The sequence below is a fragment of the Notothenia coriiceps genome, unplaced genomic scaffold, assembly GCF_000735185.1.
Source record: "Notothenia coriiceps isolate Sejong01 unplaced genomic scaffold, NC01 NC01_scaffold00004988, whole genome shotgun sequence".
Taxonomy (NCBI): Eukaryota; Metazoa; Chordata; class Actinopteri; order Perciformes; family Nototheniidae; genus Notothenia; species Notothenia coriiceps.
In genome coordinates, this window is record NW_011337689.1 from 24080 (window position 1) to 37665 (window position 13586).

The 13586-nt window shown below is 39.1% G+C and overlaps 1 protein-coding gene across 1 annotated transcript; it reads left to right on the plus strand.

Annotated features, from left to right (window-relative positions):
- Positions 1-1775: 1775 nt before the first annotated feature.
- tufm (Tu translation elongation factor, mitochondrial) lies at positions 1776-7741 on the plus strand. Its single transcript, XM_010767988.1, has 10 exons — positions 1776-1860; positions 2457-2503; positions 2590-2728; positions 2866-3032; positions 5073-5342; positions 5516-5648; positions 5845-5949; positions 6088-6239; positions 6822-6941; positions 7525-7741. Exons 1-10 carry the CDS (start codon positions 1824-1826, stop codon positions 7693-7695), a joined length of 1341 nt encoding a protein of 446 aa, XP_010766290.1. The 5' UTR covers positions 1776-1823; the 3' UTR covers positions 7696-7741.
- Positions 7742-13586: the final 5845 nt, after the last annotated feature.

The following is a 13586-nucleotide window of genomic DNA, read 5'->3' on the forward strand; positions in this document are numbered from 1 at the left end:
CAGAGTAGGAAATACAATTCTCTCAATAAACATTACCAAAGAAATAATAAAGCACTTTTTCAAACAGATTTTCTCTCTATCTCCTATACGGGCGTCCTAAAACGTTCAGTTTGACAATTTTTCTTATTAAAGGGATTTAATAAGTAATTTTTTGATTTGTATTATACTAGCATTATTAGTAGCTATAGAGCGGTAGGACTCTACTATAGCTATACTGTTTTACAGAATACACATTTATGATAAAACGCTATTTTGTCTGCTGCTAAAGACGACAACTTTGGAGCCAATGAATGTATGGTTTATGGATCAGCAGCTGCAGTGATTAAAACTGTAGTTTAGTACATGCTAAAGCCCGAGAACAAGTTTTCTTCGCATTCCTATCTAAATACAAATTGCTCTGGAAACAATGGTAAATGTGTGGATTATATATAAAAATACACAACTGTTGAAATGATCATCTAACAACTAACAAGTAGTAACGTCAGAGGGCAGCAACACACCTTTTGAGCGCCTGGTCCGTCTAATCTTTACAGTATGTGGTCTAAACATGGAGCAATCATATAGGAAAAGTTCAAAATAAATGTAAAAACTTGGGTCAACAATGTACTTCGGTGTTTGGCGGGACAGGAGTGGGGAGCGACTAGGTCATCACTTCTGAATATATATTGGGCACTCATGAGACCTGTCTTAGATTATGGGTGTATTGCTTTCATGGCAGCAACAGAATCAAAGCTTAAAAAACTGGATGTCCTACAAGCTCAGGCCCTGAGAATTTGTAGTGAAGCTTTTAAAACATCTCCAGTATCAGCAATACAGGTGGAAATGGGAGAAATGCCTTTAAGGATAAGAAGAGTGAAGTTAATGTTGGCACATACTGGGTAAACCTTCAGGGGCATAGTGATAGTGATCCTGCGAAAAGTATTTTTGAAAGACTGCCGGGAGCACAATGAGTCACATTTAACAAGTTTTGGATGGATTGGCGATCTTAAAGCAGCAAGTTTTATTTTAATGCAAATCAAAGGCATAGCAACTCGTTTCATCTGGGTTCCTGCTCATGTTGGTGTGGAGGGTAATGAACAGGTGGATATTCTGGCCAAACAAACACTCAGAAGTATGAACATAGACATAGGAGTTCCACTCAGTAAAGCGGAGGTTAAAACATTCATACAGAAATATGCACAAACACGGCAAGATCATTGGGACCTTAGTGATACAGGAAGACATCTTTATAAAATTCAAAGGTATGTGGGGGATGGAAGGAAGGTGGGGTTTAAAAGAAAGGAGGAAAATGTAATTTCTCGGATGAGTAGATGCTCATACAGGTCTCAATCATACATTAAGTATAATAGGAAAGCATCCAACCGGAAAGTGTATACACTGTAGCCAGCCAGAAACTGTTGAGCATGTTTTACTGCTTTGCAGGAAATATAGTACTCAGAGAAATGTGCTTTTCAAGACACTGAAGAAAGCAAAATTCCATTACTTGTCGCTATCAGGGCTGGTAGGGAAAAATCAGGCAATATGTATTATGAGATTATTACGTTTCTAAGAAAAATTGATCAATTTAAAATAATGTAGAGTTTTGGTTCTTTGTTTTGTTTTGTTTGTTTTGTTTATTGTTTTCTGCATAGTCTCTTGTCAACACTCCAGTCCAGTTGGTGGCGGTAATGCACCTACAAGTTGGTTTGCCAACTGCCAATAAACACGAAAGAAGAAGAAGAAGAAGTATGTGGTCTAATCCAAAGAAGAAGAAAGACAGTTTCGGAGCTGCCCATTACTCTCTTGTTTTAGTTGACCGTCTTTGATTTGTCTAGCTATCCAAGATGGCGTCGTTGCTGGGATTGCGCGCATGTTTCTCCGGTAAAATTATTTAATTATCTTGTAGTAACATACTCTTTATGCTTGTTGGTAGTGTATTTGTCTATATCAACTTGGTCTGTTCTGCACTTGAGATAGTATCTTGTTTGCGTTTGTAGAAACCTAATCTATCATGATACAAAGCGATGCTGATGACTCTTGGATCGCAGCGCAAGGTCACATTATCCGGTATTAGCTAACGATACAGCTAGCAGAGGCTGACAACTGAGTGAGAAATTATGATTGAAACCTATATTATAAACCACTATAAAGCTGATGGAACCCACTGTTTGAATAAAAAGCAGTAGATTGACACTGTCGAGTCCTCCGGTTAATCGGGTTTAATGGCTTGATGTCAGCTGCTGCAGAGCTCATTTTTAGCTACCTGATGTAACTTTATGTAAATGTAATCTACTGTGATATTACTATCAAAAAAGACTGATGAATTTGGTTCAATGCAGGTACCAACATACATGCTTATAAAACAATATTTGAGTGTTTTTCTATTTGCTTTTTAAATACAATGACAATGATGATCTGGTCAAATAGTCAGAGATTATCTAAATGTATATTTACTTATATTTGTATCCCCTCTTTAGCCCTACAGCTGACTTCGCCGAGCCTCCTACACAGCTCCTTTAGATTGGTGAGTGACTGAATTCACACACTGTTAAACTGTTTAACATTTTATTTTGCAATTTTATAACACCTGTGTGTGTCTTTGAATTCTAGTCTGCTGTGCCCCTTTGTCGGAGGACCTTTGCTGTAGAGGTGAAGAAGACATACACCAGGGACAAGCCCCATGTAAACATAGGAACAATTGGCCATGTGGATCACGGAAAGACCACCCTGACTGCAGCCATCACAAAAGGTAGAATAATTGATATCCTAACTTTTGATCTGCAGACTAAATTTGCAAATGACGAAAAGTCAAGACCACATTTTTCTAGTGCTGTGGTACAAAAAAAAATCATAAATGTGACCTTGGTGTCCTTTTTCTGTCCTCAGTGCTCGCTGAAGCTGGTGGAGCTAGCTTTAAAAAGTACGAAGAAATTGACAATGCCCCTGAGGAGAAGGCCCGAGGAATCACCATCAACGCCTCTCATGTAGAATACACCACAGCCAACAGACATTATGCTCACACGGACTGTCCTGGTCATGCTGACTACGTCAAGGTAATATACTATATTTATACCAGACTCCGGAAACTAGAGCTAGTGCTATACAACCAATGGGGTTGAATATCACTTATGCTATACTCAAAAGCTAATAAATATATACAGTATGTAACCCACATATGTGTACATGCTCAAACCTCATCTGCACCTTAACTACTCTTTGCAATTCCGGGTTGCAAGAAGACTGTTTGAAAATAATAAACATCTTTGTATAATAATTAGGGCTGTCAAGTTAACGTGTTGACGCAAAAAAACGCCACTAATTATTTTAACGCGATTAACGCATGTGTATTTTTTTTCCTCGGCCGCCCCGTAGTTTCAGAGCGCATCGAGTTTAAAATACCATCTACCATCTCTATCGACCGGGAGGGTGTGTGTGTATGTGTGGCGCGAGCGAGCGAGGCACACCTTACGTTTATTGCTGTTGTTAGCATCTGGTGCTAGCTAGCTGCGCTAACGGATATAAGGATCTGTTTCAATGAAAACAGAGGAGCGACATTTCGCTGACAACTGCGCCGAGCACTTGACTTGACTTGACACAGACAGAGGGGGACATTGTGGGAAAAGTCAGCACACTCAGCACGGATAGTGCGCGCAACATGATTGCAGCGTCCAGGCAGCTCCCGTTCGAGCATATGCCTTGAGCTGCACAGAGCTCCAACGATCCATCACACACAACACACACACACACACACACACACACACACACACACACACACACACACACACACACACACACACACACACACACACACACACACACACACACACACACACACACACACACACAGTATTGTATGAGAGGTTCCAGGTTGAATTGAGGCGAATATTTGTAATGTTCAGAGGTTGTTGTGTTTAATATTCATGAGAATATTTGTCATTATTCAAATAGTAATAAACATTTGCATAAAGCATATTTGTCCACTCATATGTTGATAAGAGTATTAAAAACAGATAAACAGATAAAAAATGTGCGATTAAGTATGAACAATCATGTGATTAATCGCGATTTAAATATTTTAATCGACTGACAGCCCTAATAATAATCTAATGTATTGCCCGCCATACCTAAAACAAACATGACTTAGAAAGTGCTATTCATCAGAATCCTTGTTTCTCCTTAAGCATATACAACTAACTATGCTAGGGCTGTGCGATTATGTCAAAAATCATAAATCACGATTATTTTGGTCAATAATTGATATCACGATTATTAAAAACGATTATCCATTTACTTTGAAAACATCCATTTATTGAAAAAGAAATTTGAAAAGTATGTTTTTAACAGTTGATTACCCTGAACTTTAAGTATAATTCAACTGGAAAACCAATAAATAAAATAATAATGATCGTTTTATTTCGATTACGTTGTTTTCGTAATCGTTGCAAGCCAACATCTATATTAAAATACGATTACAGGGGGTCCGCGGGGTCTTAAAAAGCATTAAAAGTTGATCAATCAAATTAGTGAAAATGAAGGCTATTAAAAAGTATTAACAAAGTATTAAACGGCATTTTCCAAGGTATTAAATGTTGTAGCTTGTTTTCAATAAGTATATAAATTGTCCAAAGAGGTTGTATTCTACAGTTTGCCTGAATGTAATCATTGCAGGTGTGTAGTGTGATTCTGTGTAGTTTATTTATGGCATCCCGTTGGATTTGACGTCATCTGAACAGGACATCGCACGCTCACTGCTTGATACCGCGTGAAGGTCCGTTTACGCCGGTTGCTAAGCAACATCGTTATGGGGAAATGCAAGTCTGCGTCCAAATGGTTGGAAGATAAGGAGGAAGGACAATCAATACTGTATATAGTCAATGTGAGGTAAAGTGTGTCGCCAAGGTAACCGGTTAAAACTGGAAGGGGCGATGAGGTCTTAAAATGTATGGAAAGGGTCTTAAAAAAGGTCTTCAAAGGTTTTACATTTCACTTCAGGATTCCTGCACACACCCTGGATTAATTGCACAGCCCTAAACTATGCACTAAATAAGTACTCAGAAACATAATGAATTACACCTATGTCTTTTCTTTCTCAGAACATGATTACAGGCACAGCCCAGATGGACGGCTGCATCCTGGTGGTGGCGGGCACCGACGGCCAGATGCCTCAGACACGAGAGCACATCCTGTTGGCGCGGCAGATTGGCGTCGAGCACGTTGTTGTTTTCATCAACAAAGCCGACGTTGTGGATGACAAAGAGATGCTGGAGCTGGTGGAGATCGAGATCCGTGAGCTGCTCACAGAGTTCGGATACGATGGCGACAACGCACCAGTTGTGATCGGCTCGGCCCTCTGCGCCCTGGAGGTGAGGGGCGNGGGGGGGGGGGGGGACGACTGGCAGTAACCTATCTTAGGGGTTTAGATACAACTACGCTTTTATACCGATGTAACCCACGGTTGAATTCACTTGCAGTTTAACGTTTTGAGTCTCTGATGAGAGGTGTCTTGACTGAATTATTTTTGTTTTGCTCTTCCCAGAACAGACAGCCTGAACTCGGTGTGAATGCAGTGATGAATCTGCTGGAGAAGGTGGACGAATACATCCCACTGCCCAAAAGACAGCTGGAAAAACCTTTTCTCCTCCCCGTTGAAGGAGTGTGTTCAATCCCAGGTATGAAACACAGGCAAGAAATGCAACATGAACACTTTGTCTCAACGCAGAACTTAAAATCTAAATCCAGTTAATGGTGAGCCTTACTGTTAGCATTTTTTCTTGTAATAAGTGTATATCTTAAAATGTGTATTCCTGTATTAAGTCAAAAAAAAAACAATCTCCTAATCTGAGTTTTATCGATTGTGTCTTTCAGGCAGAGGCACAGTGGTGACAGGCACTATGGAGAGGGGGGTCATTAAGAAGGGAGACGAGTGTGAGTTTGTGGGTCACAACCGCAGCTTCAAGTCGGTGGTTACAGGTGAGTGAAAGAAAGAAGCAACAGAAACAAAGAGGGGGAGCTCCTGTGCTTTTAACACAAATATAATATACTGTATATACTGAGATTCGGTGCATACGAATGATTTTCACCTTTCTGTCCGTCCTTTATTTTGCTCAGGTATCGAGATGTTCCACAAGTCTCTGGATCGGGCGGAGGCAGGAGATAATCTTGGCGCTTTGGTTAGAAGTTTGAAGAGAGAGGAGGTCAGGAGAGGGATGGTGATGTGCAAACCAGGATCCATCTTGCCTCACAGGAAAATCCAGGCCCAGGTATGCCCGATAATACTGGCCGACTTTCTACCTCTGTAATGGTATATATTTGAAACGGACGTTGTTCTGTAAAGTAAATGAAGTATTGGTTCAAAATACCCATACCATACTTCATCACATTATTTCAGAGATCAAAAGTAAAGACTCAAAATGGAACTCATTTTTTCCAGAGAAATTGAAGTCGTAATGTTGCTAAGATAAGACTTTTCCTGCAGCATTTGCTCATCTTCCATTTAAAGAAAATGACAAAACAGAAACCACAATGCAATGCTCCTTTTCTGATACAAACAGCAGCTTGATTTGCAAGGTTCTATACGAATAATGACATCATGCCATGATCACAAATTCACACACGAATATTCACTGTGGTGGAAACAGCTCTGGTGGAGACATTTCTACCATTGAATGATATATACGGACATAGCCTCCATCGATTCATCTAACTGGCTATTTTAAAACTGTTGACGGGTCAATAGTCCCTTTTTTAGTTTTTGTGATGTTGTTATGAAATGCATTACTCACTGTTCCCACTGATTGCAGCTCTGATGTGTGTGTGTGGTGTTTGTGCTTCCTGTGTTGCAGGTGTATGTTCTGAGTAAGGAGGAGGGAGGCCGACACAAACCCTTCGTCTCCAACTTCATGCCCCTCATGTTCTCTCTGACCTGGGACATGGCCTGCAGGGTCACTCTGCCCGAGGACAAGGTTTGTGTGTTTCAGTAAAACCATGTTTTGTCGAATAGAGTTTAAATTCCATCCCAAAGAGTTCACTCAGTTAGTGTCTGTAAACAAGGGCAAACAACTTTATGATGTTTTCTAATCTGTAAAACCAGCATCTCTGTTTCCATAGGGATTAGAAAAGTTATGCTAAAAAGGCTTTGGCCTGTTACACATTTATATTGGTTGACATTTTCAGTAAAAGTTGTTAAAGGTAGTATTGAATGCATAACTGTTTTATTACCAAATATGGCATACAACTGTTTATATGTATATTTAGGAAAGGCAAGATTATGTATATAGTGCATTTCAACAACAAGGCAGTTCAATATGCTTACAAATGACCTACTGTTCATAAGTGAACAACATTTGATGTTGATTAGGTTTTCAGAAGTCAACATTATCTGATCCCAGTTTTTAAAATGGGAACATTTTCTTACATTTTATAGAGCAAACAACTAATCTATTTCTCTGCAATAAAACAAATCTATTAGTTGCAGCCCTAATAAACAATGTAGTGCAATAACAGGATTTTCTAGGACAATAATCAATCCCTCTCTTCTTCCTTCAGGAAATGGTGATGCCCGGGGAGGACACCTCCTTGACGCTCACGCTCCGTCAGCCGATGGTCCTGGAGAAAGGCCAGAGGTTCACTCTGAGAGACGGAAACAAAACCATCGGCACCGGCCTGGTCACAGATATCCTGACCGTTACAGATCAGGACCTTTACAACTGGGGCTGAAAAATAAGCTCTGCACAGAGGACAGGGCTGGGGGGAGGGGTCACTGGGGNGGGAGAGGGAGAGGGGAGGAAGGGTCTGCGGTTTTCTGTGGTTTTCTGTGCTTGGTCAAATCAAATAATTGAAGAAATATACAAATACAAACCCATGCACAAACCTAAAAGACTGAGAGGAATTCATGGCTCTGTTGTGCAGGTTCACCCATCCAAAATACCTGAAATGTAAAACGATGTCTTTATGTTAAAAGGCCACACTGTCAAAACTACGTCATTTCTGTAATAAAAATGTATTTAAAGAAAGAAAGTAATGAAATGCCTCTTTTTTTTGTGTGGTTTTGGCTATCGCTAGTCAGGTGATCAAAACAAATAGTCAAACAATATCGAAATATAATGAACAAAATGTATGTTACATTTGTTGCAAAATGTTATGCATGCTGCTTAGATTTAATATGTATTCTATGAAAAATGGATTATGATGTTTGCATGTTACAAGAATAATGAGCCACATGAGGGCAGCAAAGAGGTTCAGGTCAGTTGGTATAGTTCTGCTGTCAACATTATTATTAGTCTTCATAAACACAATTCGAGGGTTACTCACAGTAAGTTTCTCAACTATATTGATTTTTGTGATGACCTTACTTAAAAATAATTTCCATGATTTTGCTTTGTCTATCTGTTTCCGATCTCTTCTCCCATCATTTATTTGACGGTTTGTCTCAGGTCAGATAAAGGATTCCTTTACAAAGATGTTTCATATTTACTTAAAATATAAAAATATAATTGGTTATTGTGAGGAACATAAATGATGAACTTAAATATAGTGTAGTTTCGATACTTCCTACACCCTGCTCCATTCAGTCTTTTCAGTAAAAGTTCTGAAATTGAGTAAGAAAAAATAAGTATTCGGTTTGAACATTAAATCCACTAATTCCAAATTGACGAATGCAACACAACTTCCCTTTGAGACAGAGACCCACAGAAGCAGCCTGAGAGAGAGAAAACCTTGTTGCAGCCATTGGAGTTGTTTATAAATCTTGATTGTTTTCTGAAGTGTAGCGTCCTGCAGATCATGTCAGTGATTTTTCCATGCTGACCCTGGTGGTGTTTGTGTGTGCGCTGATTATTCGGTGTCCTCTCTGCTCGTCCATCCCAAGCAGGAAGTTCTCCAGTTGCTCTGTGTTTGCTGGAGGTATTTGAGTCATGACTTCTGAAATCCAATCAGCCTGTTGCTGTAATCAAATACTGAACGTCGGGCTGGAGCTGCGAGTAAATGCTGAGTGATGTGCTCAGCTGGAGAGTGAATGTCTCCGTGAGCGAAATAACTTCAAGCAATAGAGGATCATACAGTAAACACTAGTGTATCGCTACACATGGAAACTGGCTTCAACTGGAGAGCTGATACTAAAGGTGATTCAAACCAGTGCTCAACCTGAGACTGATATTTGCCATGACACATGATGGTCACATTAGGATAAATTACATTGTCAGCTTTCTACATTATCGGTTTGACTGCCTGGAAAGTTCAAGAAAAGATATTGCCTTTAAGTAGAGTATATAAACAATTACAATGTATAATAGCACAATATATTGTAGCTGAAAGCAGTTTGTATTTCTTCATATAGTAATTGTCAACAGCCATATGATTATGAATGAAATCAGAGGTGGAATAAGTTGCTTTTTCATAAATACAAATACAATAGGGTAAAAGCCGTTCATTAGTCCTTATAATATAGCAGAATTTTAATTAATTACAAATATTATTAACATAATTATTCATTTTAATAATCACATTTATTCATGAAATATCAAAATATCCATTATACAAAAGTAGATCATAGTTTATTAACAACTTTAAACTTGCCATCCAAATAATATTTTTAGGGGATAATACATCTGTTATATAATAAGGACGAGTTAATGTGTGTAATTATACATAATCAAACATCATTTTATACTGTTTAAACACTTACAACGACACTGTATCTGCTTTTGACTAAATATTAGTGTGTTACCAATGCATGTGTTTTATTGTGTTATTTTTATTATATTTTAATGTCTGTTTTATCATTCCTATACATTTTTGTTTAATAGGGTATTTAATGCTGATTCCATAATGTGCGCAGACAACGTTTTATCATTGATAGTTTATGGAAGCAAAAGATACTCACACATATATTTCCATAGCATTGTGTAACTTCGGACAGTTAGACAGCTGTTTAAATTCCACTCTAGTCCACCCTGATTTCTGAAACCATTTTTCCAGTTTTCCAAGTCAGGGCGAGTTCTTCCATCTTCCACTCACAAGTTTCCTTCTCTGACCTTTGAGCTATCCACACCTCTCAGAAGAATAACACTGCACTGCCCTAACTCTCTGAATCGGCTGTGGAAAGGGAAACTGAAATATAATATCACCAAGAAGTTCAGTTTCCTTCACTTGTTCTGTCCTGAAGAGATGTCACGCTGATATTATATTTCAGTTTCCCTTTCCACAGCCGATTCAGAGAGTTAGGGNCACACACGCACACATGTGTGTGTGTGTGTGTGTGTGTGTGTGTGTGTGTGTGTGTGTGTGTGTGTGTGTGTGTGTGTGTGTGTGTGTGTGCAGATCGAGCTGCCCCACAAACGGTCCAGGTTGTAATGACTGATCAGCTGCTGATGTAGAAACACCATTATACAGGTGCACCTGCTCACGCTGTAAAAATAAGTGGCCCATTTCAACATGCAAAGATCAATTACTGCAACACACGGAGGCACAGCCTGCTTCCCCGATGATGCCTTTATTTCCTCTCCTCTCTTTCCTCTAACATGTGACACAGGTTCATGTCTGTGTTTTAAAATACTGTGCAGAGAAAAAGGCTGCATGGGCAATTTGTTTCAGATCATAGTTTAACAAGGCGTTTTTAACCAATTTTAAAATGAATGTAGCTACAATTTACCAGAGTTTCCATGACAATAGATAGATCCTCAGACAAATACCAATTTGGCATCAATTCGAGTTTGGCAACGCCAACCTCAGCATGGAGGATGATCAGGGTCATTTATATTTGAGGAAGCACATTTAAAAAAGCATGTCAGAAATGTATAAAGAAACTTCTCTTGATGCTGAAACTGATGTTAGGATGTGATGCATATTCCTATCAGATATAGACCTTAAAAATCCTAAACAATAATACAGATTGTGACTTTTCCACAACGTTAAACTTCTCGTAAACTTTACAAATAACTTTTACGTTGTGTAAGGAAAAACAAACTTCACTATTCAAATGTATGCAATATAATAACAGCTTTTGAGTGAATCAGGTTGCCTCACAGTGAGAGAGAATTCAACCTGCAGTTTTTCGTGTGGAGCTTGCATGGCCTCCCTGTGTTTTATCAAAAGGTGAGAGCACTTTGTTATGATGAGGCAGGATGTTGAATAGGCTGGTCTGGCACACACTCCCTAACTGGAGCAGGGGGGTTAGTGAACATCTCCCTAAAAATGTCCTGTGTCTTATGTATGCGCAGCATTTCTATCTGATGGGTGGGAGCACAACGCCTCTCTTCCCCACTCAGGTTACTTTTGCCGATGTTGACTGCCAACAGCGATATGAATATCACTCAGGCGATACAGTATCTTCATATTTCAAGTGTTATCTCTCCTTCCTTGTGATCACTGCTGTGTTACACAGGAGGATTTGGCAATAGAAGTACATAAGCTAAATGTGATTTATTTAACTCCCAACAGTCAGAGGTAAGGTAAAAACAGTAAGAATGTTAAACACCTGAACTTTTGAAACAACATCCATAAAATTCATTTGGCTGCAACTTAGAAATTACGTATCCAATATATCATATTCCAATCAGTTGTATATAGACTCTTATTGGTCTTATTGCACTATTTCACTCTTTCACTATTTTAAAATGTTTACTTATTTACTTGCACTATTTCTTCTGTTTTTCTGTTTTATTGTGTTGCACTGTGGGAGGAACCTGTGACCTAAGATTTTCATCGTCATAACTACACTGTAGCTATATTCCTATACATATAGTACTATGACTAATAAAAGCCTTGAACCTTGAACCTTGAGATATCCATATATAAAAAAACAGTCGGCAGGATTTGCAATAAATGAGATCACTTGACAAAACAGGTACAGTTTTTTAATTGGAGTGCCTGCCAAGATCCTGATCCTGAGTGTGCTGCCAGTTATGCTCACGTGTCTTATGTGTACCGCACAGGGATAAGTGCAACAGGAAATACACTCGATATGAAACAGGAGAGTTTGTGCTGAAAGGTCCTGAGCCTGGCCCACTTTAAGCTGCCGCAGTCAGGCGGCCTTTAAATAACTTGCTGGTATCGGCCGGGCTCTCTCTGTCCCTAAAGCACACTACACATCCACATCTGGTGTGCCGTCTCATGACTGAACCCATAACCCATTTACAGGCCTGTAGTAGTAACAGTACAGTAACATTAACACAGTGTGGAAGTACAGTAGAGCTACAACGCACACACAGGAGCACAAGTCTATGATTTTACTTAATGAAAGTCTGCTTTGTCCGCACAAAAGATTTTGTTTATTCTGTAATGTAAAAAAAAAAAAATTCTTACAAGAGTGTAAAAACATTTGTAATGTGTGGCTTTAGGTAAATGTGTACTCCTGAAAAGATATGAAAAGGCAAGGCAAGTTTATTTATAAAGCACATTTCAACACAAGGCAATTCAGAGTGCTTTGAAAAAAGTAAAAAGAAAAAGCTTCGGGCGTACTGAAAATACTTACTGCTCCAGTCAACATGATCCAACATGGCCGACGAAGGTCAAACATTATTTCCGATTAGAGTAAGAAAACTGATACACACACTGGGTTAGCTTCTTTGGAGGCCGTCATGTTGCTGTCACACACACCTTCCACTCATCTCTGGCCTCTAGTGAGTCTGCGTCAGACCTACTGATCCGGTTTCTGTCCTGTAAAATAATCATAAACTCCCGGGCAGAGCAGTGTGGCGGTGGGTTGTTAAAAACCAGCATGAGATGTGGTTGCTTGCACAGAGCATATATATTTTAATCGGATATGTGTGCAAAACAATTGTGTTTTTAACACTTTATGACATTTTTATCGTGGTCCCTGGAGTCCTTTGACTTTTTTCAGAGGAAATGCCACTATGACGTTCAAATTCATGGCCTACATAAGACGAACCCTTATAGAGTGGTGCAGGGACGACGTATTTTTGTAAACCAACCCAGATGTCAGCATCGCAAGGGCTCCCTTTACAAAAAGCAATCCATTGGATGTTGGTATATTGCAGAGAAATTAGCTCTCTTGCAAACACACATATATAATACTTAGGATATTCTAAACTTATTAAAACCACTTTATGATTTTATTAACCGTTAATGCAATCAGCAGAAGTAAAAGCTATGCTAAAGGCTATAAACAAACTGCATCATGGCCGCATGACTTCACATCACCACCGCTAAGCTAAAGGCGGACTCATGTCAGCATGAGGACGTTTAGTAGTTTAATTAGTCACTTGTTAGCAACAACAGTTTTTAAGACATAGAAGTTTCTGACATTCACGAGTGGGGTATTTACTGACTGGTGTAGAACAAAATACGAAAATCTCTTCAGCTTGTGTGAATCTCAGACCTTATTTCCGATCTATGTAACTACAAACACATAGAGTCAAGGAAACAGGAAATGGTCAAATGTTAAATCATTTCTAAATCATCTATTTGGCAGATTGACCCAAAATGTTGTACAGACCTTCATGCTCCCAAGACAATGTATCCTAATGACTTTTTAACTGTCAGCCTCATTTATTCAGAAGATCAGTTGACACCAACCTCAGCTGCTCTTTAAGTTTAGTACATGCAGTTAACATGGTTCATGAAAATTAACATTACACCTGCTCAACACC